The 25,862-nt window shown below is 41.2% G+C and overlaps 2 protein-coding genes across 4 annotated transcripts in view; one reads left to right on the forward strand and one right to left on the reverse strand.

Moving 5' to 3' along the window:
• Positions 1-25,862, forward strand: part of Oprm1 (opioid receptor mu 1) — a 251,578-nt gene that overhangs the window by 156,177 nt on the left and 69,539 nt on the right. The window lies entirely within an intron of this gene.
• Ipcef1 (interaction protein for cytohesin exchange factors 1) overlaps positions 1-25,862 on the reverse strand; it is a 142,576-nt gene that overhangs the window by 36,782 nt on the left and 79,932 nt on the right. For all 3 annotated transcript variants that reach the window (XM_028764333.1, XM_028764332.1, XM_028764334.1), the window contains 4 exons: positions 15,057-15,130; positions 13,618-13,689; positions 8,089-8,147; positions 6,027-6,127 (listed from right to left, as the gene is read on the reverse strand). In XM_028764333.1, coding sequence (XP_028620166.1) covers positions 6,027-6,127; positions 8,089-8,147; positions 13,618-13,689; positions 15,057-15,130 — 306 coding nt within the window. The remainder of the gene's footprint in view (positions 1-6,026; positions 6,128-8,088; positions 8,148-13,617; positions 13,690-15,056; positions 15,131-25,862) is intronic.

Consider the following 25,862-nt stretch of genomic DNA (forward strand, 5'->3'; position numbering starts at 1 on the left):
CTCTCTCTCTCTCTCTCTCTCTCTCTCTCTCTCTCTCTCTCTCTCTCCCTCCCTCCCTCTCCCTCCCTCCCTCCCTCCCTTCCTCCCTCCTTCCCTCTTTTTCTCTCTCTCTTTCCAGGGTCTTCTTATTATGTAGCTCTAGCTGTCCTAGAATTTGCTATGTGGACCAGGGTGACCTTGAACTCACAGAAACACACCTGCCTCTGCCTCCCAAGTGCTGAGATTAATAGTATGCACCACTATGACTGGTCCATAATTATTTTTTTTGAGGAGTGCCTGGGGAATCTTGGAGAGTGTGGATGACAACAGCAACCCACTTTTCCACCTATCCACGTACTCAAGTTCTAACGTGTGCTAGGCAGACCTGTAAACATCACAAACAAAAAACATGGTGAACACGGCTTCTAACTTCGATAATTTGGTAACTAGAGGTCTATTAAAAATGGCTCAGAGGTTACGAGTATCTATTACTCTTACACAGGATGCAAGTTCGGTTCCCAGCATCCACATGACCTTGAAGGCAACTTCATGCATGTGTTATGTGTACATACACTCAGGCATACATACTACACATAAAAACATGTTTTTAACAAATGTGGTTATTATATAACACAGATACCTAAAGCCCCAAGTACAAGGTCAGTCATTGTAACAGCATGAAAAGGCATAAATAAAGTGTTTCAAAAATGCAGAGAGAATGCAGAATTAGAACGAAGTGGAATTATGCACATGTATGTAGTAGTGAGCCCATTACTACAGATGCCAACTAAGAGGACTAATACAAATAACAAAATCTAAAAACAACAACCAAAAAAAAATCAAAAACAAAAAAATTAAAAAACAAAACAATAAACTGAAGGAACAAATCTGTCCTGGCTTAGAAAGCAGGGAATGCTTTGCGAAAGGATCCATGCTTGAAGCAGACTGACTACTCCATGACTATGGAAGGGAAGTGGCACGTGAACCAGGCTTCTTATAACTAGAAACTCCCTGCAGGTATAGAAGGGAAACTTGAAAGACTCAGGGCAAAGCAGACATTTTCCTGGACTAAGGACAAAGGAGGAATTGGTGAAAAGAATGTCATAGCAAATGTGGAATTGCTATGGCCTTGAGTAAAAGGCCAGAGAGTAGGGCCATTGTTGGTGGTATATGTCTTGAATCTTAACACTTGGGAGGAGTAGGTAGGCAGAGCTCTGTGAGTTCAAGTCCAACCTGCTGTATATGGTGAGCTCTAGGCAAATCAGTATTATTAAAGGCACCTTTTGAGGGTCATTTTAAAGAAAAGGTAGACTAGAAACAGGGAAAGAAAGAGCCTGTTGTTTCAATGACTCAGGCAAGAGCTAATGAGGGGGTAGGAGTTGGCCAGTGGGAGAAGACAGGAAGAGGTAGTGGGAGAGCCGCCATGCTGGCAGGCTGTGAAAGTGAACTGTTAAAGCAAGAGACAAAAATACATAATACCAAGTTTTAACAGAGTTTGAAAATTGGTTCACTTTCTAAACATAAAGCTTACGATCTTTTATATCCTGAGTAGAAAGATGGTTTTTCCTTTACCTCTATTTTTTATGTGTGTTTATGTATGTATGTATGTATGTATGTATGTGTATATGTATGTATATATGTGTGTGTGAATAGATAGATAGATGATAGATAGATAGATAGATAGATAGATATCATAGGTTTAGATTTATGTATTATATTTACTGGTAAGTCTTCCTACAATTACCCACCACTTGCAAGCATCAATACCATTTTGTATAGTGAATATTGACCAAGTGACATTTGATAGACAGCTATTCAAGCCATAGCCTGTTTAAATGAAATCTGTATTTCTAAAATTATCCTACACTTGTTTGTTCAGTTTTTAACTTCCTCTCCTACCCCTGCCCAGTGAGCCTCTTTTCAGAGTTTATTTTTACTTCCCGCTACTTTGGCTTGCTACTTTAGATAGCTTGTTTCAATATTCTGGGAGACATAAAGGAATTGTTCTTCTGAAAAACATCGAACTGTGAGGCCCAAACCATTCTATTAAAATAATCTGCCGGATCTGCCTGAAGCTGGGGCTATAAATTTTTATCCCCCTTCATATCTGACCCAACTCTTGGTGGTCCACATTTGGAGCACTCTCACGTCTCAGCTGTCTCACTTCCCCAAGGGCCTGAGTGCTGCCCCAGAAAGCCCCTCCCTGATAAACTAGGTTTCTTCCATATACCAGCCAGCATCTCCTTTTAAGCTCCAAACTGACTTCACGACCCTTCTGTTTATATTCAAGTGCTCCTTAATCACTCAGAATGGAGCATCAAAAGCCTTCGCTGGCCCACAAGCCCCATAGAGGAAGGCTACCGTTATCCTGGTGCTACTTCCTCTTGGTCTCCTTCAGATTCATGTGCTCACACCGGAGACATCTTGGCATCACTTCTTGCCAATGCGATCTCTGTTTCCTCTGGTGGGAGACTCCTTCTCAGTGGGTCACCCAGCTGACCTAAAGTTCCTCTTTGATCTACCTGTCCTCAGATCTAACCTGCGTGGGACCCATTTTGATCATCCATGCTTCTTACCAGGTACCACAGCCCACTCTCTAGCTCCTGCTCCCCCAGACTCCTCATCCATCCTCTACCTCTGCCACAGAAGATTGTACACCCATGGTGGTCATTGGCATCTATCTCTTTGAACAGCACGTTTCATCCCACAGAGAATGTGAACCATTCATTGATGGATGCCAAGATCTAAGAAGGGGGTTCATTCACAACTTAAATCAATCAGCATCACAGGGCAGGTTATCAGGCAGTGCCTTTAAGATTAGACTTGGAAGAAAAAAATACATGGTGAAAGCTTTAGTGGTAATAATAGCTCTTAAAACACTTAATGACTTAGGACACTGGGAAACGTGAAATGAAAAATGGGTTTCTTTTATACTCTTTGAGGAATTGAAGAAATTTGAATAATGAGATCTACAAGTTATCTTTCAAAATGAAATATAAAGAACTTCTGTCTATTTTTAAGCCTTTTAAATAAGCCTGGGGGGAGGAGAACTATCATTTCTTTAAGAATCAGGTCATGTTGTGGCTGGTAACATTGTTCCGTGAACAAGGCACTTGCCATTCAAGCTCAAGGATATAATTCAGAAATCTAGCTCCCACATAAAATGTTTGTATGGAGGCAGGCAAGCATATATAACACCGGTACTGGGAGACTCTCTGGATCTTCCTGGCTAGCCAGCCTCAGTTCTCATGTGGAATCCCAAGGTTGGTTCCTGAAGAATGATACTTGGTGTTAACCTAGTGTTCACATGCACATGCCCCACACATAGATACACAAAGCAGACAGTGGATCCCCTCCCACTGTCATTCCTGTGAGTCCTTTTCAGTTGGAAAGAACAGAATCTAAAACTCTTCCTCTCACCCTTGAGCTCCCACAATGCACTGTGTTCCCTTGTGGAATTAGCCCACTGAGATTCGCTACTAGGACCAGAAGTCCAAACCCTCAGGTACTGAAAATTAGGATTATCTTTACCGTCTAGGGGTAGGAAAAGCTAGACATTGAATTAATTATTCCAAACCTTGAAAGGTTTTGAGACAACTTTCCAGAATAATGTTATTTTATTATGTTTAGTTCAGCATCATGAAATAAAAAGTCATTGCCCAACTGTTAAAAAGAAAAACCTTGGAAAAATTTTATTGACCCCCTACACTTCTACATCTGATCATGGCTAGTCTATCATCATTCTGAGTGAAACAATAACTTGATTTATGCCCTGGATGAAAGTTGCCCAGGTTTTTCTTTTTCTTTCAATTCATTTGTTTAAATAGAAATCCCAGTGTTATTTTAAATCAAGTGCCTTATATGTCTGTTTTTTTCAGAAACAAGAGAAAACAAAAACAAAATCTGCCTGAGAAATCTGTGAGCATAAGGTACATACTCTGTTACTAGGGGGAAAACATATAACTATCCAACATTTGTCCTAGTTTTCTTTTGGTTGCTGCAATCAACACCATGACCAATGACAGCTTGGGCACAGTTTGCTTGGCTGGCTAGTCAATCCACCATCAGCAGAAGCCAAAGAAGAAACTCAAGGCAGAACCCGAGAAGCAGAAACCAGAGCAGAGGCCAAAAAAGAACACTACTGATGGATTTGCTCTCTGTGGCTTGCTCAGCGTGCTTTCTTATACCACCTAGACTATCATCAGCCTAGAGATGGTACCACCCACAGTGGACTGAGCCCTCCCCTAACCAACAAAATGCCCCCGCAGAATTGCCTGCAAGCAATCTGATACGTGTATTTTCTTAGATGGGGATCCTCTTCTCTGATAACAGTAGCTTGTATTAAGTTGACCAAACACTAACAAAGACAACATTTAGCTGACAATTTTATCATCTGTTACTTTAGAAAATACCTATCAAAAGACTTACAACTTCTTAAGAAACAACATTTAAGGGCTGGGTAGGCAGTTCAGTTGGTAGTGTGCTTGTCTTGGGTTTAATCCCTAGCACTCACTATACAGAAACCAAGTATGGTGGTGCACATCTGCAGTTACAGTAATCATCATTGGGGGGTAGGGAGTGGACAGAGACAAAAAGTTCACAATCATTGTTGGGAATACAGAAAGTTCAAGGCCAGCTTGGGCCACTTGAGACACTGCCTCAAAAAAGACAGGCAAACACATTTGATTGATGAATTGGGGGGAAGTAGAGAATCTTCTAAGTCTGTTAACTTTTAGGACTCACAAATTTCTCATGTTTAAATGTGCAGTGCTGGACTTTACAAGGGCAGGTATCATGGTGTAGTTCCAAAAAGCTTTCCCCTATCAGGAAACCAAAACAATAAGATCAACTTCCTTATGGCAGTTGGGAAGCAATTTAAAACCAGAAAATAAATAAATAAATAAATAAATAAATAAATAAATAAATAAATAAGCAAAGACAGACACTAGATCCAATATAAGTGATGGATAAATCTGACACATTAAAACTCAAGACCAGTCATTTATTAAAAGAGGCCATAAAAGTATTTAAACGATAAGTGAGAACAGCTCCCTTTTAGCTGACAAACATGCATGACAAATACATGTTATTTCCAACATAGTCACAAACTGGAGAATACCATCAATCACTGAGAATGAGGGAGAGGAAGAGGAGGCAAAAAAAAACCCTAAAAACATCTAACAGACACCAAGAGAAAATACAAATGGCTCTAACCATGGGAAGGGGTTTGACCTCACTAGTAATCAGTAACATGCAAATAAAACACTAATGTTTTTCAAGGTGGAGGATTAAATGCTCCTGTAAAGCTATAAATGTGCCTAGCGGTGTAGGTCAGATGGAAAGCACATGTTAGCATGCACGAGGTTCTGAGTACAACCAATTAACCAGAAACAATAATATTACTAGTGACCTATTAATTTTTTTTAAAATCTATATACCCAGTGACCCCTGCAGAGAATCTACAGCCATACATCCAAACACGAAGTAACGCTCCAAAGTCTTGGCATCCATGAAGACCTGAACTTCCAACGCTTAGCATGCACTTTGAACTGTTCTTTGGAAAACTACCACACCAGACCACGTGCAACCTTACTGAGCTGATCCCAGCTGACATCTCAGCTTGCTGATTGTTTTGCTTTTCATACTCTATATTTAATATCACTTTAAAGTTCATGTTGCATCGTTGGATCACAGGCACCTGGGCAAGGCACTTGACATTCCTTCTGAGAATAAGTCAGGTATAATTAATACACACTGCCAAATGAGCCTCTGCAGGCGTTGGCCTGCCACTCAAAGCTCTTTGCATCTCCATGCATCCACTGAGTGTGATCCAGTCCATCTGTGGGTTATTAACAAGATTGTCATCCCCGTGGGTTGCTATGGAGAAGGCTCTAAGTCAGCGCCCTGAGTCAGCAGCCTGACTTGCTCTTTGGGAGGCACCTTAACTTTGTCCATCCTAAAAACTTTATTAGCCAAGGTAGGTAGTCTGTGTATAATTGGAAGGAGGGACGTCCACACAAAGGATTAGTGACCAAAAGACTACTCACATCTACACGTTCCACAGGAGAGGAAGTTGCGGAAGCGTGTGGAGGGGGAGGTGTCTCCGCGGCTGTTTCAGGATCTTCCTGCTCGCTCTCACTGTAACATTCTAAAACCGGAAGAAAGATGCTTCAGGTTCCAGGGCTCCCATCATTTATTCCATAATGAATTAGCAAAGGTTTTTTTTTTTTTCTCCTCCATCTGCCTATAGCAATATCAATCTAATTCAAAAGGCAGGCATCCAAAAAGGAAGAAAAATATAAAAGAAGTAGAAGCAAGAACTCTCTGGCACTACCTGTTGAAAAGAAATTCAAGGGCTGGGAGAAGCAAGTGGTCCCCATGGTGGCTTCTGCAGCTAGAGAGCATCCAGCTTGCAAGACGGGGGGCTATTATAACTCAGAAAAAAATAAAAATACCTTTAAAATGTGTGAGTCATTTTAACCCAGTCAGCAGTGAAGATGGGAATCAGAAGGAGCCTTGGGAGCTGAGTTTGACTGATAACTCACTCATGGCTGGTAGCAAACAGCAGAAAGAGGGACTTGCCTGAGTATGGGGCTGAACCATAAAAATGGAGATCCTTTAGAGAGATGCTGGAAAATGAAGCTTTAGAGCTTTAGAGACAATATCACACAAGGTCTTTAAAGGCCAGAGTAGAGTAAGAATGATACACTGCTATGCCTGTGGACTGGAGCCTAGCATAACTGTCCTCTAAGACCACCACCCAGCAGCCGATGGAAACAGATACAAGACCCACAGCCAAGCATTAGACAGAGACTGGGAGTCTTTTGGAAGAGTTAGGGGAAAAAAGGAGATCAGGTCTCCACAAAAAGACCAATAGAGTCAACTAACCTGGACCTTGGTGGGGGAGGGCTCCCAGACACTGAACCACCAACCAAAGAACAAGCATGGACTGGACCTAGCTCCTTCCCCTCCCTGCATATATGTAGCAGATGTGCAGCTTGGTCCTCATGCTGGTCCCCCAACAACTGGAAGGGGTGCTGTACCTGACTCTGTTGCCTGCCTGTGAATCCTGTTCCTTTAACTGGGCCACCTTGTCTGGCCTCAGTGGGAGAGGATGTACCTAGTCTGGCAGTGACTTGATGTTCCAGGGTAGGGTGATACCCAGGGGGGACTCCCCATTCTCAGAGGAGGAGAGGGGTTATGGGGAAGTGGGTATTTGAGGGGGGATCAGGAGGAGGGGGGCTGCAATTGGGATGTAAAGTTAGTTTGTTAATTAATAATTAATTAATTAATTAATTAAAAACAGAGTCTTCTATATGGGTCTGCCTTCCCCAGTTGATAACAATGGAAGCTTACCTCATAGGAAACAGAACCAACAAGTTAGATGGCAAATGCACAGTACTGTAATGAACTTCCCTGATTGGTTCAAATTTACCACATTTTCATTTTTAAATTCAAGGTTTTGTAACTAAGTATACAAATTTCTCCTTACAGTCACTGAGTGTCCCATAATCTAAGCATTTCCACGCCAGAATCTGTCGGCGGCCCTGGCACCTGCAGCCTCTATTCCCCACACTAATGGCTAAGTGACGTTATGAAGATGCATGCACCTGTGGCTTGTGCAGCCCAAAAAGGAAGAGAGTGGAGGGGAGGGGAGGGGGATGGTGTGCCTCTCAGGCTGATCGTCAGGTTCAGAGAACAATTTCAAGGTAGCTGATGTCAACACTCAGCTGGTGGAAAGGTTAAGTTGTCATAGGAAATGGTGGGATGAGATGCATCTGACTAGACGGTGACCCACGCAGGCCCATGAGTAAGAACTCCGTAAGGAGGGCACTGTACATTTGCATTGGCAATTGCTAGAGTAGCAGTGAAGCCTGCAGCTGCTCAAGTGTGGGTGAAGTGTGAAGTCACTTCGAGCCGGCATGGGAAACCAGGCTCCATGGTGAGGCTGTGTGAAGATGGTTTTCCGTCCCTCTGAGATCATTTCAAATGCCAGACTGTTTCCCCAGGATGTGCCTATACATAGAACGAGTTGTCTCTTCCTTCACCCTGATTCGTTCTAGCCTAATATTCTTGCTAAAATTTCAGAAATATAAAAATAGAATGTACCTTCATCCTTTGCGGTGGATTCCTGGTGGGTCACGGCAAATCCAAGTTTGTTTAACCACCTAAGATTCAAATGGAAAGTAAATGTTTGAACGGTCAGCTGGCCCCCTGATCCACTCCCCTTAGACCCTGAACCTGCTTCCTGTATCAGATTTTGCATAAAATTCAGTCCTAATTCTACACTGAGTATTTCCTAAAGCATCATGAGTTTGAGACATGGAGACCTAAGATTTCTGGTTTCACAATGCTTGGCTTTCCAAGGGTCTACATTATAAAAGAAGTGGGGTGAGACATCATCCAGTGGTCAAGGAAGGAAGCTAAGAAAGATATTCTAACTACATGAACAAATATGTCTTCCTTAGTAATTATGTATTTTAAGCCTTTGGTCATCATCAAGCTACTGGTCATCCGATTCAGCCACTTGACCATCAAAGCTATATCTCTTTAATTTTTCAAATTTATTGTCATTATACAGGTGCATTATACATGTGGAAGCCAGGAGACAACTTTTAGGACTCAGGTCTCTCATTGTTCCTGTAAGTGGCTTCTAGGTGTTAAGCTCAGAGCATGGGGTTTGCCTGGGAAGCTATTTTACCCACAGACCAGTTCCGGCCATCTGTCACTTAAATAATTATTTAAATGTACACTATATATTTATTATATATTACATGTTATATATTATGTATAATATAGTGTTATATATTATATACAGTATAGTATATGGTATATATTTATTATATCTCATATATCATATATTACATATTGCATGTTACATGTTACATGTTATATATGATATATGTTATACATTTATTATGTATTACATATTATACATTATGTAAAATATATTATTATATATTACATGTTATACATTATATGTTATATTATATATATATAAATACACACACACACACACACACACACATATATATATATATATATATATATATATATAGTTTTTGTATTAGACAAGATGAGAATCTGTACAAGATGGGTAATGAGCCCAGTCTCCTTAAAGATGTTCACATTAGTTCCACAATAGACTCAAGTTCTCTAACGGCCACTAGATTGGACCAACACTAAGGCACAGACCATGCTGTAGGTAGGCAGGAATGTTTATCTAGTCACTAAATGATAACAGATAAGAGAACAGGGTCAGAGCACACAAGGGCTAGTGAAGATGTGTAGAAACTTCTCCACTTTGGGTCACACACACTGCTCATTTGAATACTGTGTTATCTAGATATGGGGAGGTATTTTTCACTGAAGGACCAGCAGGCATTGGAAATGCTATTTGTGTCTAAGGAAAGAATGGAAAATAAAAATCTGAATCAATTGTTGAGCTAAACACGATAATAGAGATAGTTTTGAGCAGGCATCTTGATGATATCATTCAAATTTTAAATATATATCTTCTTGGCCTAGTAATTTTAATTGTGAATATCTGTTTTGAAAGGAAAAAAAGCACACATTTATGTAGAAAAAAATATAAGGCTTATAACAGTAGAAAGAAAAAAAGCCCTGTGCTAATTGTTAATTGTTGAGGTTTGATCTTCTGCTACATACTGTAAGCTAAATACTGGTCCCCAAGATCTGGTTGTCTCAGGGGTAAAGAGATCCTCGTGTTCACCGAGTGATGCTATGTAATCTTGCTACTTAAGTTTAAACTATTGGTTGAATAAATATGCCTTCAGTCTGTATCCAGGCAGAAGAGAGGTAGGCAGGGCTTTGGTTCCTGGGCTTGAGGTCTGGGAGGAGGGGGGAATTAGACAGAGAGAAGATGCTGTGGAGTAAGGGATCAGGAGAATTGGCCTTGAGGGCTGGCCAGTCAGAGTAAGAGCTGCCCAGGTGGAACATCGCAAGTTACATCTTAGAGTTATTTACAGGAAAGTAGACAAAATAGCCATAGAGGGTTGATATCTGCCTGACTCTAAATGCTGATAAAAGCTTATTATAAATTTAAAGGCTTTAAATCTTTTATCTGGGAACTGAATGATCAAAGACAGGATAGAAACTTCCCAACTAATATTAATTATTACTACAACAGTTAATAATTGTCCATTAATAAGAATGCTGTGTTATAATGAAGCTAATAAAAATATTCATAAAGGGATTTATGACTCAGAAAAAACTATTATGAAGATACTGTTAGTAGGGAAAAAGTACAGGGCCATATGTTTGGCCTGTCCTAATTTTCTATAAAACTGAAGCATTCACACCTTTGCATGAACTGGTGCACACAGTGTAAAGAGGGAAAAGCATCAGACTGTCAAATGTGGATCACCCATGGGAAGAAGCTGAATGGAAGGCAGAAAGAGCCCAAAAGCCCATGTGTTTCTATTTCTATGTCATTTGTTTTTTTACAAGATGTTTCATGTATTTCCTAACCAACATTTAAGATTATAGAGTAGGAGACTTGGGAGATGGTTCCTTGGATAAAGTGTTTGCCACACAAGCATGGAGACCTGATTTTAGATTCCCAGTACCACATAAAGAGGTAAACAGTGGCACTAGTCTGTATCTCTAACACTGGGGTAGTGGGCAGAGACAGGCAGATCCATGATGAGGCTTACTGGCTAGACAGTTCACCCAAAGTGATGAGCTTCATGTTCAGTAAGAAATAACATCTTACAAAATAAGGTATAGTTAGTAGAGAAAGGCACCCAGGGTTGGCCACCATCCTCCACACGTATACACACAAACATACATGGACATGCACACATATGCGCACACACATGAACATGTGTGCTCCACAAAAGTTTAAGGCATATAAATCAGATAAAATACAATATATTTCATGGTTCACTTTAAGAAGACCAACAGTTTTCAGTTTATACCCACCAAAAGTTGTAGTTAGCCAAAGAGTTGAATGATGGAAATTTGAAATCACTACCCATCCTCTCCCTCCCCCAACTTCTTCCCTGCCCACCAAGTCATTCCTAGCTCTATTAGTGACTAGTTTAAACAGGCTCCATCAAGAGCAAAGGAAGAGTTTCAAGTGTCATTAAAGATAAACCTCTAGGTATCGTCTACATAATCTTGTAGGAGAAAGGACAAACTTGTGGTCCTTGTTGACTATTGGAAGTGTTGCACTAAAAATAACAAAACCCAGTAATGGCTGTGATGATTAGCTTCATAAAGTTGTCACAACCTGGAATCACCAGGGCAGAACATCTCATGGAGGGCATTGCCTACATCAGGTCGGGCTTGTCTCTGGGGGCATTGTCTTGATTGTTACTGATGTAGAGATACCCATCCCATAGTGGGAAGCACCATTCCCTTGGCTCTAGTCCTGAACTGTATAAGAAAGAAGAACACTAGCTAAGCATAAGACAGCAAACAAGCAATGATCCAAGCACTTATTCTCTCTGCCCTTGACTGCAGGTATGATGCTTGAAGTTCCTTCTGTCACAATAACAGACTGTAACTGAGAATTTTAAGTGTAATTAACCATTTCTTCCCTACACTGCTTTTTGTCAGGATCTTTTATGATGAAGTAGAAGTGAAACTGAGACAATGGTTTTTCAGATATAAGAAATCATCATGTATCCAGGCGCAGACGAAATGGACTATGACATCATGAGTAGCGAAGTGAGCAATTTAAGGACTATGATTAAAATTATCCTCTAAAGCATAAAGATAACTGGAGGGGTTCAAAGTGAGGGCCCAGGATGCAAGAAATTCAAATTGCAACTTATGTCTTGTTTATTAGTTGTGAAAGGATACATTACACAGACTGGCAGTGAGATTTGACCTTGATTGTGGTTGACAGGTATTGAGTTACTAGCCAATAAGATAAAGGTATCTATCAATAAAATGCACACAAGACCTGCCAGTAAATAGCAATCCATGAAGGGGTGGGGGAAGCCTGAAGATAAAGAGTAAAGATGGAAACAGAAGCTGAGCCAGTGGGAGCCAGGAACAGGGAGATAAGTAACCTTGATGTGTGACTTAAAGTGCCTGAAACACAATGGATCCCAATAATCTCATAAGTGTCTAACCTTCTCTTGAAAGGAACTATATTCTGCTGTGTAGGAGTCACTCACCAGGCAACAAAGCACTCCAAAGGACTATTTCTCTGGGATGTTCTCTCTCACTACACCCTCGTTGAGAAGATGAAAACTACTTTGAAAAGACCAGCCCCAGGATGGGTGGGAAAGATGCTAACAGGTAAAACCGAAGATACACAAAGCCCAAGATACTGTTAAAGGGGTGATCATGGTGGGATGGTGGGTAGCCATGTCTCCCTGCTGCTACAGACCAGAGCCATCCCTGTGAACCTCACCCGTGACTCAGGTTAGCATTCACCATCTCTGTGTTGTAAGTAAGTATTTCTAAGCAGGAGCATTACATACACTCTTCTGGATGCTTGCAGACTGTGTCGTTGCAAATCAGCTGGATTGAGTCACAGTGCCATACAGGGATGAGTGTTGACCTTTGAGGGGTATAAGTCCTTTCTTTTGATGTGTCTCCCCCCCACCTCTCTTTCTGTCTTTCTGTCTCTGTATCTCTCTGTCTCTCTCTCTCTCTCTGTGTGTCTCTCTCTGTCTCTCTCTCTCTCTCTCTCTCTCTCTCTCTCTCTCTCTCTCTCTTTCTCTCCCTCCTTCCCTCTCTCTCATGCTTGATAAACACAAGGGTGGAGCTACAACCAGACAGAGTGTAGAAACAGACACTCTTCTTGTCTATCAAAGATATATTTGGAGGACATACCTGTCAATTCCTTCCCCGATAGCTAACCATGGTTTCCCCGCTTCCTGTGAGCTTTTTGTCCTCATCTGAAGAGATGAGGTGAGGGTAAGCTAATTGGCTATTATAAATGAGAAGGTCCCCAGCTAGGCAGTGCTGCAGAAGAGGTGACCTGAAGTGGGGATGGGAGGTGTGTCATGAAAGGTAGCACCTATTTTATCTAGCTTTCTAAAACAAGATGGCAAAGAAGGATTATGTATGGAAGATAAACAAGGAAATTACCTTGTTCAAATAGAAAACCGAGTCTCAGTATAAACTCTATGAATGGAGGGATTATGGAGGTGGAGGGTATCTATTGTTATCACCCAGCATTTTTGGCAATGGGGCACACTATAGATGCTGCTTAGACTATGCTATTATATGATAGTCTTAAAGACACCAAGAACAGGCCTTTTAGGCTAGTAGGATATCCTCGATGTCTCAAGGCAGCTTCATGTGACCCTGGTTCTAAGACTCCTTCAGGTCCTTCTTGGAATGTGAATTTTCATCTTATGGTCTCTGTCCAGCTACTCTCTCCTCTCACTGGCTCCTTTAGAAGACTCTCACAGCTACTTCCTAAAACAGCCATTTGGATAAGTGTGCTTCCCCCAAAGGGCTACAAATGCTAGAGAAGAAAGCAAAGTGGTTTCATAATTGCTAAAGAAATTAACTAACAGAACAAGATTAACTAACAAAAATGAATAGGACAGCAACTGGTGTGACCATTGGCTTAAAACTCTAATGTCAGACCAAAGTGAGTTCCCCCTCTTCACCCCCACTGGTATGGGCACACTGGTTTCATCTACTTACACATTCATTTCCTGCAAATTCTCTGCTGCAAAGTAGAAGGTTTTGATCTGTGGGTGACTGATCTTAAAAGCACTAGAAGAAAGAAAGCACACATGTATTAGTGTTTTTAAAGTAATTGTTATATTAAATACCTATTAGATAGTCCTGACTTCACTTAGTAAAGTGAGAGTCAATTTATCATGTCAGGACTCCATTTTAGCCACTAAAGAGTTTCCACTTAAGTGTAAGTGTGTGTGTGTGTGTGTGTGTGTGTGTGTGTGTGTGTGTGTGTAGGTGTGTCTGCGTATCTGTGTGTGTCTTTTTTCACCTGCTATTTAACTAAATAGAGGCAATTAAATTCAAGAGCCCCTGAGTTGTCACTTAACATTATTTGAAACTACTCATTCTAGCAAGATATTATTTATATTCAACCAAATATACAGTGGCATTTTATTTATAGGAAAACAGTCAGGTATGCAACTTCCATGTCCCCATGACTCTTCAGAAGCCACAGATGAGGGAATCTGTATTGGTAAAGGAAAAGTGTGAACTAGATGTTAGTTAAAGGAAATTTATGACCCAGGTGGTGATAAATTTATCACACCAGAAGGTCTACAGAGCAGGACAGAGTTTTAGGTCTTGGGAATTGTTTGTTTGTTTATTTGTTTGTTTAGTGACCAATAAAAAAATCAAGAGTATCAACACAACCAATACAAAGCAAAATACAGCTGTTACAAAGAATAAAAGCTAACACTGGATCCTAAGACAACAACTCATTGCTGATCTGTGAAGAAATGTCCCTTTCCGATAATATGGGACAAGATATTGAAGAAAGAAGAGAGAGATGAGGGAAGACACAAAAGTAAGTCACAGTCGGATGCTCTCTTGAAATGATCATGAGACCAGAGTGTATATGCAGCTTTCCAGGCAGCTCTGAGCTGTTTCCAGACGCTATAGGCTCAGTGCTTGTAAGCAGAACAAAAAGCATGATCTGGTGCCTCCTTCATTTCCATCTCTGCTCACACTTCATCTACAGCAGGGTGCAATCCCAAACTAAACACATCAGAGCACCGAATGGCAAGGCTAGTAGTCATAATACCATGAGCCAAGATGATCTGGTCTTGCTGTAGGGTCTGCATTTTTGTCTGGTGACCCCTGCTTAGCTATTTGTTATTTACCAGGTCAAAACCTTGACATCAATTCCCCTGCCTTTGGAATTGGGTGATTTAAAAACCATTCATCCCCCAGGTGGACATATCAGAAAATGAGAAGTAAAACTTTTCTATGTAGACTTTCTATAAGCATATACTTAAAAAGTTCCAACTCACAATGCTCAAAATGCCCAGACATTTGAGTTCTACCTGCGTCCTACTTACAAATCACCCCATTGCTAATTGAACTTTGAAAATAGCTACACTCCTGGACCAGGGCTTTGTGGGGGCAAGGGAAGTACAACTCACTTTTTTTTCTTGCATTCAGAGGCTCTTTCCACTGTGAAATCTGACAGGTTGACAAATCCATCAGCTTTCTCTGCCTGAAACACATAACACACACATTAATAAACGCTGAGATCCTAGCCTTTGGCATACTGACAACAAATAGAGAGGACAGAAATGAAATAAAGTAGAATCCACAGGAATGTCCATGAAATAGTATCAACTAGCCATGGACTTTGATACTCCATCTATAGGAAAAATTAATATTCTAAGAAACATAAACAGAATATTCTTATAAGAAATGACATGATACAACTTAGGGATGGTCAATATACATATACAACAGGCCCTGTCCCTGTCCCACTTCTGTCCTCATCAAACCCACAAAGTTAACCCACCCACGTCCTGCTTCCTGTTGAGCCTAGAGGCTCATTTTCCCCCCACAAGTGTGGTGAGCCACAAGCACAGGAGATAAAATCTAGTTAGCAGTCTTGAGATGGTGGACAGAACCCAGGCCTTGAGGTTGGCAAACCCTCAGATATACATCTCACTGGCTGTCAGGATGTCAACAAGCCGGGATAAATGGAACACTTAACAGACACTCAACAGAGATGATCTTCTTCCCCAAGTCTGTAGGCAGCGTCCAATCAGAGCCACAGCTTGTGAAACCATAGTGTCATGGGTTGGTTCTTATAGAAGAGAGTCCTCAGGAAAGAAAGACACTTCGGATGACACAGGAGGCATGTTGCTTTAAATCAGTGGCTCTCAACCTTCCAAATGCCGTGACCCTTTAATACAGTTCCTCATGATGTGGTGACCCCCAACCATAAAATTATTTTCGTTGCTACTCCATAACTGTAATTTTGGTACTGTTATGAATCTGTGTTATATAATAATGTAAATATTTGTGTTTTCTGCTGGTCTTAGGCAACCCCTGTAAAAGGGTCATTGGACCACAAAGGAGACAGGACCCAAAAACAAAACTCTTCACAGGAAATGTGATCAAGGCCCCACCTCTCTATGAACCAGTTGACTATATGAATAAAGTTGAGATGGTCTGCAAAGAAGTTGGGTCATTTGTCATAAATGGAGCACTGGTCTCTTTTCATACTCACTGACATCCCTGAGCAGAGAAACACAATGAAAAAATCAAACTGTAAGTGAAGTGGCAGATATTAGGAGATGGATAAAATTTTATTTTGAAGACAGAGTACTAATTTTAAAATCAGCTAGGTATTAAATTTGTCCCAGGGTGACTTTAGTTGACTTTGTTTCTCTGACTCAGTCCCATATCACTGAGAAATCAACTTATCCTTTCTTTTCAAAAATTAAACTGAAATAGCCAACTCCATTCCTAGCCTCTACCTCCTACAAGACTAGATTTATCCAAGTATGCATCTGCATGTTCTCCCTTATGAGAATTAAAACTCTGTACTAGTGAGAACTTCTCTCTTTAAAATATTTATACACACATCCATATACTGAATGCATGTATAGATATATTGTTTCTTAATAGGCTATTTAGTCACTACATGTGGCTTCATCAATCTCATCTTTGTAGGAGGAGCTAAGATGGGAGGAGTAAGGAGAGGAAGAGGAGAAGGAAGAGGAGGAGCCAGAGGAGAGAGGACCAGAAAGAAGGGAACATGGAAGGAGAAGTGATCACAGCTCTAGCAGTCAAAAGTAGGTGATATATCTAGGTTGGGTATTGGGTTACACCTCTGACTGTGTGGGCATCTTGTTATTGAGCATTACCATACATATAAAGCCTTTGAATAATCCAAGCATTAGAATCCAAGCATTTTCTACCGGGACTCCATGGATGGTGGGATGGTCTGGGCTCAGCCCAGCCTTGTGGAAACAGCATGAAAGATTGTTAGAGCCATCTCCCATGCTGGCATCTCATGAGTGGCAGGGCTGGTATTTCTGGCTGGCCGTTTCTAGCTGTGGTGCCCACATGGCCTCTGGCCGCTTCCAGCTGCAGAGCACTTGGCTTTAGGCTGAGGCACATGGTAGCCTGAGCTAAGCAGGGCCACCATCACATAGACAGCCGGCCCATCCAGCAGCCTTCATTTAAATACCTAACTCAACACATCTTAAAAAAAATTCAAGGAGTGTATAATATATGAGTTGATATTTTATATTATATGCATAAATATAATTTTGGGAAACCCAGGTTCCATCAATTCCATTGCTAGAAACATATCCAAAAGAACCACATTCAGACGCTCAGGTATATATTCACAGTCACAGAAGCAGCACTCAGAACAGGCAACAGACTGAAACAAATGAAAAGACCATCAATAAACAAACCGTGATAAATCGACACAGAGAAATATTATATACAGCCATAAACCCCATGAAAGACTGACAGATGCTGTGTGGATAAGGTGTGAAAATATTATGTTAAGTGAAAGATTTTAGCCGCAAAAGGTCACATATTATTTGATTCCATTTATATAAAGTATTCAGAATAAGAATGTTATAATGAAAAAAAAAAGCTATATATCCAGGCCCTGAGGAATGAAGGATTGTATATAAACTGCTTTGAGAGTAGAGTTCTTGTCTTGGAAATATTGTAGGACTAGATAAAGATTCTCATAGAGTATTGTGAATGTATTAAATGTCCACTCAAGTACTGACTCCATGGTTGGTCTTCTGTAAAACGGCCATATTCATAAAACATCAATGTGATGCTAAAATAGTGTCATAAAAATTCCCATAACTGGTCTTGAGAAAAACAACCATTTATATTAAGCATTTGGTGCCGCCTCACCCTAACATATATCTCTATGCAAGTTGTTCTAGATTTTATGAAGCCTCAATACTTTCTTTGCTAAACCCCATCAAAGTCTTCTGTAATCCAAGATGGACTCTAGTGACTATCACCACAGTCCAGTCCTCTCTTGTGCCTCCTGGCTTAGCTTTTCTGATACACAACACTGCTGCTCACCTTGCCTCTAATTACCCCTCTTCTGAAGCTTTCATGGGGGTCTCTGCTATTTCTCAAGTATCAGAGTTCCTTGGAGTTCCGTCCATAAACCTATACCCTTTCTATTCCAGCAACTCTGGAATTCATATACCATCTGTATACACATGCATCCAAAACCTATAACTTGAATTAAGATTCCATCCTGGAGCCCCTTGCCTGGATTTATAATGGCCTAATATAGGACGACTGAGCAATCTTCCTTTTGGTCTCCATGCCACACATATGGGAACACACATGCCACAAACACATGATGAAAAATAAATGAATATCTTAAGCCATTTGGGAACTAAGATTCCTCTCATGAGGGTGAATTCTGATTTTCTGGAGACTGGTTTGCCTGCTGAGATAAGAGGTTGTTGTCAAAGAAGGTGGCCCACACACTGGGATCCTTTTGCATACAAGCACTAAGCCTTCTGCTTCTCCATAATACAAGCTGTATGTGGTCCTTGCTGGAAGCTAAGTAGGTCCAGCCTTTAGAATTAGGAACTAAATAAGCATCCCTTTTCTTTATGAACTACCCAACCTCTGGTATTTTGTTATAGAAGATGACCTGAAATCCTACCCAGAATTCAGGGAAATACAAATGTGTGCTATGGTTGCATCTTCCACAGATGGTTTCTTCATCTATTCCTACCATGTCATGCCCTGTCCGTCACCATTAGCATTTTGTTAAGTTACCGCAACTGCCTCCAAAGCCAGACCCCCTCTTTCTAATTCTCCTTCAATCCAACATAGCATCCAAATAGCAGCCACAGCACATCTCCACATCACAAGCATGCTTCAAGTCACGTCTCTAATTAAAACCCTGCATGGTTCCCAGTTGCTCTTGGATAAAGCCTGAGTGTCTCAGCAGAAAGCCCTTTATGACAGAGCCCTAAGGAGTTCCACAATTCCATCTTCTCCAACGTCCCTGTCCTCTAGTCAACCAAAAACAAACTGGAATATTAAAACAGAGAAAACTATGTCTCTTACAGAGCTAAATTAGAGCTAACACCCAATTTTTGTCTTGGTATATGCCTCTAGACAATTATGCAATGCCATAAGCTTATTTTATATGTTGATAATATGTAAATCAACCAAAAAACGAAACATACAGGGAATCGAAAGATGCTCAGTTGGTAAAGTGCTTGCCACATAAACATAAGGATTTAGGTTCAACCCCCAAAACACACACGTAAAAAGCTGACCACATCGACACACAACTACAACCAAACACTGGGGAAGCAGATGCTGAAGCAGATCCCTCCTGGGCCTTGCAAACTAGTGTGTCTATTCTAGTCAGGGAACTTCAGGTTTAGTGAGAGAGCCATATGAAAAGGTAAGGCAGAGAGAAATTGAGAGAGACACCCAACATTGACCTTTAATCTCCATATACCTGTGCATGTACACACACACAAACACACACTAAATAGATAAATAGAACAATAAGAGAACTGTAGAGTTTGGGTTTCTTTAAAAACCCAATTATGTTATATAAACATGTTTTTGTTTCGATCCCAGGTGTGAGATACGAAGTGGCTTTAGATTGTCCATGGCAGCAGACTATCTGGTTCATGCGTGCCGTGGCAGGGGCATGATTCTGCCAGCTGCAGAGAGCTTAATTCTGATACCTCTTGAGACAGAATAAATGCCAGAGCCCACAGAGGAACTAGAAAGCTCTGAAGAAGAAGGAGGCAAGGCTGTTCCTCCTGCCGATTCCTGCTCACGCTGCTGCTGATGATGATGATGGTCAAGAGAAAAAAACATGAGAAGTTGGAGATATCCTAACTAGACAAAGACTGAACTTGCCCCAAGGAAATCAATGCTTCTATTCAGGAGGAAGTAGTTAAAGAGCCATACGTCCTCATTCCCCTCTAACCTTCTTTCTCTCCTGCCCAGTGTTGAGGTATTAGGGTAGAAATACCTGCCCAGTGAAAGAATTAGGGTAGAATAAGGGTTGGAAGGAAGGTAGAGGTATAAAAAGAACCCGAATAAAATAGCTAAAACAAATAAGCCTACAATAAATAAATAAATAAATAAATAAATAAATAAATAAGCTTCTAATATTTGTATTGATTTAGAAGTAAATTAATGGATTTGGTGCTTGTCACTAAGGGTGACAGTCTGAACTCTAACCCCATGACCAAAAATTCAGTGTAAGGGAAGAATAGACTACTAAAAGTCACCTTCTGACCACCAGAAGCACACTGTGACATGCCCCCAATAAACAGTGCAAGTTTTTAAACTAATGAAGGATAAATTATGCATCTTTGTTCCAGTAGGTTCCTTTCTGCATAGACCGAAAAGACTGAGATTCTTTATTCAAATCGAGATCCAAAGGCACTTGGGTGGAGCCACTGCATGTTTCCCTAGGAACCCTCCTTCTCATATGCAGCAGCTCATTTTCATTGTTCTGAAGACATCTGAGCCACATTCAAAGTCACAGCATCTATGTCAAAAATGTCTCTTGTTAAGTTAACCCGGAAAACAAAACAAAAACCAAACAAACTAACTAACAAAAAACTCAGAAGCAACAATCACAATGGGCAACTTCTCTTGGAATGCTAGTTTCTTCCTCCTCCTCTTCCTCTTCCTCCTCTTCCTCCTCCTCCTCTTCCTCCTCCTCTTCCTCTTCCTCTTCCTCTTCCTCCTCCTCCCCCTCCTTCTCCTCCTCCTCCTTTTTCCTTCTCTTCCTCCTTTTCTTCTTTCTCTTCCTTTTCCTCTTCCTCCTCTCCCACCTCCTCCTCCCTCCCTTCCTCCTCCTCTTCCTCCTCTTCTTCCCCCTCCTCCCCTCTTTCAGATCTGTCCCAGCCTGATCCATTAACTGAAATACCTGACTTGAATGTTATCATTGCCTTTAACTAGTCCTGACTTTTGAACAAGTCACCTGAACGTTGTGTAGTAGGATCTGCTAATTTCTCCAGACACCTAATGTGATTTTTAAAAGGACTGTCCTTGAGCCACTGTGCAAACTTGCCAGTCCTAAGAGCAACCACACACGGTTCTGTGACCACACACCTATCATTCTTTCTGCAAATCAGCCCACCCACTTTCCCCAGCACCTTTGACATCTCCCATCTCAGCAGAGCGTTACTGAGCAGTTGCTATCACAAGGCAGAAACAAAGTCTTACCTTTGTCAAAACTGGTAGAGTTCAAACATCAAGGACACAGGAGCAAAGATGCTGGTCCTGCCTCTAGTGTCAATCATTTGTGTTAATCCCTCCCTTAACCTCTCTTTTCTCTCTCACTGAAGGCTTCCATACATCCATTTAGTCAACAGATGTCTTGGGGCCTCCTCACTGTACCTCATGCATGAGGATACATTAGTGAACAAAGCTGAGATCTCTTCTCTTCACAGAAAATATCAACATGAACCATGTAAACGGCATAGCATCTCGTGGATGGTAGCCGTGTGACGCTGTGTAGGTAAGCACCATAATGGGGCTGTGGAATTCCTGTAGGGCAGAAAGCCTGCTTCAACCTGATAATACTAAATCCTACCACCTCACCCTCCTGTGTGAGTGTCCAAGAGTCATGGTTCCCATTCCCACAAGTCTTGGACAGATCCTGTCCTGTTTGTCTTCAGAGTCAGTAGTGGGCTTCTTTCATAGTTCTCTAAGAATGTTGTGATCTGGTTGTTTGCTGATGTACCTACAGACAAGACTCTCTTGAAGGAAGTAACTGTTTTATATATATATATATTCTTTATTTATAAGGCAAGTGTTCATTGTGTGCAGAAAAGATAAACAAGTGTTGTGAATGACTGAGTGATAGAACATGATATATTTTCCCCTTTGACAATAAAGAAAAGGTTGAAATGAGGTGTGGAAACTACTTTGGAAAATATTTCAGCATTTTCTAAATATCACAATCATAGAATTACTGCACAGCCCAGCAATTCCACTCCTGGGTATCTACCCCTTGCCCCAAAATGAAACCTGTGCCCATGAAAAGAGTACATGAAAATATTTATAGATACATTAGTCATAGTATCCCAAACCAGGAAACAACCTAAATGTCCATTAGCGGGTAACTGAACAACATGGTTTGCTCATTGTGCTCGGGAGACAGACCTCTATCAACACTACAAAGAAAGGAACAACCATCTCGTGCTAAGCTGTACACAAGCCTTGAGAATATCACACTGACTGAGAACACGAGAGATAGTATGTTACTCTGTGTCTCCATTTTTATGAAGTCCAGGGAGGTAGAAGGGGAGGCAAAGTCATCGGGTTGGAAGTAGTAATGGTGAATGGGTGCTAGGGGCCAAACGGGTCCCAAACAACTGACCTGCGATGAGCTTGTTATAATGGAAGTAAATGGGGTGAGCATTGTGGTGCAATAAACATCCCTCAATTAAGCTGAAAAACTGAGATGGGACAAAAGTTTGGGGCCTAAATCCAGTGAATAAAATCCCTCTTGCATGGTCAGCATAATACTCAGAAGGTGAAATCCAAGATCCCGAGGATCCCGCTGAATATGACTAACTCAGATTTTCCCCAAACACTGAGTTCATGCCTAAGGACTATTACAATCTAAAGAGACTCCAAAACTCAGCACTTCCCCCAAAACATCTATTTATTCAGCAGTGTCCCTACATTCCCATCACCTCTCTCTCTCTCTCTCTCTCTCTCTCTCTCTCTCTCTCTCATACACACACACACACACACACACACACACACACACACACGAAACCAAGCCAAAGATGCCAAAGATATGAACTCAGCTGTCCTTTCCCAGGCTACTGCAGAACAAAGGGGCTGGACTCTCCTAGCACACACATGGAGGCTGGACTCTCCTAGTGCACACAGACTTGTGACCAGCAGTAAAATCCAAACCCTGTTTTCTAAAATATAAGCTAGGCATAAACTGAGATTGAAGAGAGACAAGATGAATTGTTATGAGCAAGCGTCATAGAGAGTCACTCTCACACAAAGGTAGAAATTAAATACAGACCAAAGGACAGAGCTACAGAAGCATGCCCTTCGACCAGACACCCCACTTCTGAGGTCTCTCCTACATACATCTCTGAGACTTCATGTGATAACGCGTGGCATGATTTGTATTCGCACATGACTACAAAGAACACACATGAAACAGGTACCTGCCTTTCTAAAAGGCATCAACTCCTCACTTGAGCCCACAACCAAATCGTGCCAAAAGCCCGACATCACATCACTGCCTCCATCTTGTCTGTCTCCTTTATCTTAGGCCACCTGCCTACCTCTTCAGCTTGAAATATCCATCACTGAAGGACTGTCCACCTAACCTATCTCTTAAGGCTGAAGGTGTAGAGATAAAATTGACCTAGATTTTTAGGCACTTAACATTCTAGAAACAGTGGACTTTACAGGAAAGATCTGCTTCCCTCTCTTCCACCCCTTCTACGAGGAGGACTTTCCATAATGAATAGGCTGCACCTTCAAGCTGAAGTGACCATGTCCTGAGAACTACACTAATCCCCTCTAGCTGTGACAGTCATACGGACGTCCTAGAACCACATGCAGAACCAGAAAGAGGAGACAGTAATGAGCAGATTACAGCTTGTGATGAGAAGACCACACCTCATTCAGGACTGCTTCATTATCCATATCCCCTGGCCCCTGACCTACTCCATCACCAATTAAGCCTAAACCTATGGTTGGGACTCCGAAGATGGATTTGAACCACTAGGTCCCTTATCTCCACAATAAACCTATCCCCTTTTCCTGTGTTTTACCATAACTTGTCTCTCTTATTAGTTCAGTGGTGGCTGAACCTACCTTGTACTAGTTATACATGAGTTCACCATCATGGAAAAGTTGAATATAGTGTAGAGCCCACAGGCAAAAATTATAAGTACTGACATACATAATATCTTAAGAGTAATTTATAGGACACTAAGGGAAAAACTAACATGAGTATGATTTGAATTTGCATAAAAGGAGAAAGTGGGATGCGACTCTTGCTTACACTTGTCAACTGCATACAATGCACATTCTTGCTTATCCTTGTAAAAGGAAGCAATGGGAGAATGAATCCAAAACAAACAGAGGAAGAGGATGAGCAAGTGACGGAGATGAATACCTGGTTATGTGGTTCTGACTTTTTAAATGGGTAAATGATGTATATTTTTTAAAAGTAATCAGAACCAACAACCAAAGAAAAGAAGACACTCATCAAATTGAAAATAAATGGATATGAGGAAAACTTGAGGTCAGACCTGCATGGCTCTGAGCTAGGTCCTCTGCATATACGCTATGGGTGTGTAGGTTGGTGTTCTTGCGGACTCCTAGCAGTGGGAGTGGGGATATCTCTGACTCTTTTGCCTGATCTTGAGAGCCTTTTCTCCTACTGTGTTGCCTTGTCCAGCCTTGATATGAGGGTTTGTGCCTAGTCCTATTGTAACTTCTTAGTCTATGTTCATTTGATAAACCTGGGAAGCCTGCTTTTTTTTTTTAAGGGAAATGGAGGATGAGTGAATCTGGGGGAGGGAGGAGGGAGAGGACTGGAAAGAGTGGAGGGAGGGGAAACTGTGGTCCAATGAAATAAATGAATTTGTAAAAGAATTTTTAAAAGGAAAAAGAAAAGCTGCTGATAGATCATACACACTCCTAATTGCCATGACTCCAAGAAGACCTGGAACATAGAATTTTTCTTGTCCATAGTTAGTGGAATATAGTCTGTGTAGAGATAGTGATAGCATTTTTCACCAGTGATCTTGCTGCAATGTTTCTATTATTTACTTAGTTTCTGTACCTCCAAATGGCTCAGACTCTACAGCCTCCTTTTCTCTTCCTCTACAGTGAAGTTGACCCTTGTTCTGATAAGTGACGAATCCTCTTCTCCCATCCAGGATACTGATAACACAGCAAACACATTCCATTCTGCAGGCATTATCTGGGTTGGTAGCAGAGAGGGGCCCTGACCAGCCCTAGGGGACAACAAGTACTCCAGGATACAAGAAATCTGTGCCTTTGGCTTGTTCTTCCTTCTTTCTACCTCTTCATTCTTTGTCTCTCTCTTCCTCCTCTTCCTCCTTGTTCTTCTAGATATAAGAAGCAGGTCTTATAGTCAGTGTGAAATACCTCAGGAACACGGTTGCGAGAAACAGGTCAGAACTACCACTGACTTGACTAAGCACTAAGCATAAGAAGCAAGGTACCATTTTCTACCTTTTGGATAAAATTAATCCTATTCTCCATATCAGAACTCATGAAGCAGACAACTTTAACCCACAACACCCAACAGAACATGGTTGTAACATGAGGAAATTGTACAGGATTCATACAATTCCACAATGCAGAACCGGCCCCAGAAATCAGTAATTCTAACATGAGATGGAAGATCTTCCACTGCTCTAAAAAGAGAGCTAAAAAGAGAGACCAGAAGAATCCACAGTTAACACATGGTGCAGGAGAAAGAACCCCAACTGGAATAAGACATCGGTCTGCAAGCCACTTACCACCTGATCTTAGCCAGGGTATGAGTTCCCTGAAACAAATATTTCCCTGCAAAAAGGCAGACATAACCAATGTCTTCAAGCTAAATAAAATCATTGTGCATGAATACAATATCATAAGATAGCTTAGGCCCTAGAAGGTTAAGAGTACATCATCATTCAGCCATTATAAAAGAAAAAAGAATCACTCAGGAGGAGAAAGCCAATGATAAGCTTATTGTCTCAGACTCCTCAGTGAGCCCTGGAACAGCTGTGCCTGTGTCCCAGTATTCCCTTGTCATTTCTGCATCAGATTAGCGGCTGTGAGGGGAAAAAAAATTAAATTACTCGGAGCATAATGTTGGTTGCAAGCTTGCTAATCTGTTTGCATATTATTTGGGGTATATTTTATTAAAAATATTATTGCATTTGGGTTTA

Source organism: Grammomys surdaster, unplaced genomic scaffold, assembly GCF_004785775.1.
Source record: "Grammomys surdaster isolate TR1022 unplaced genomic scaffold, NIH_TR_1.0 143, whole genome shotgun sequence".
Lineage (NCBI taxonomy): Eukaryota > Metazoa > Chordata > Mammalia > Rodentia > Muridae > Grammomys > Grammomys surdaster.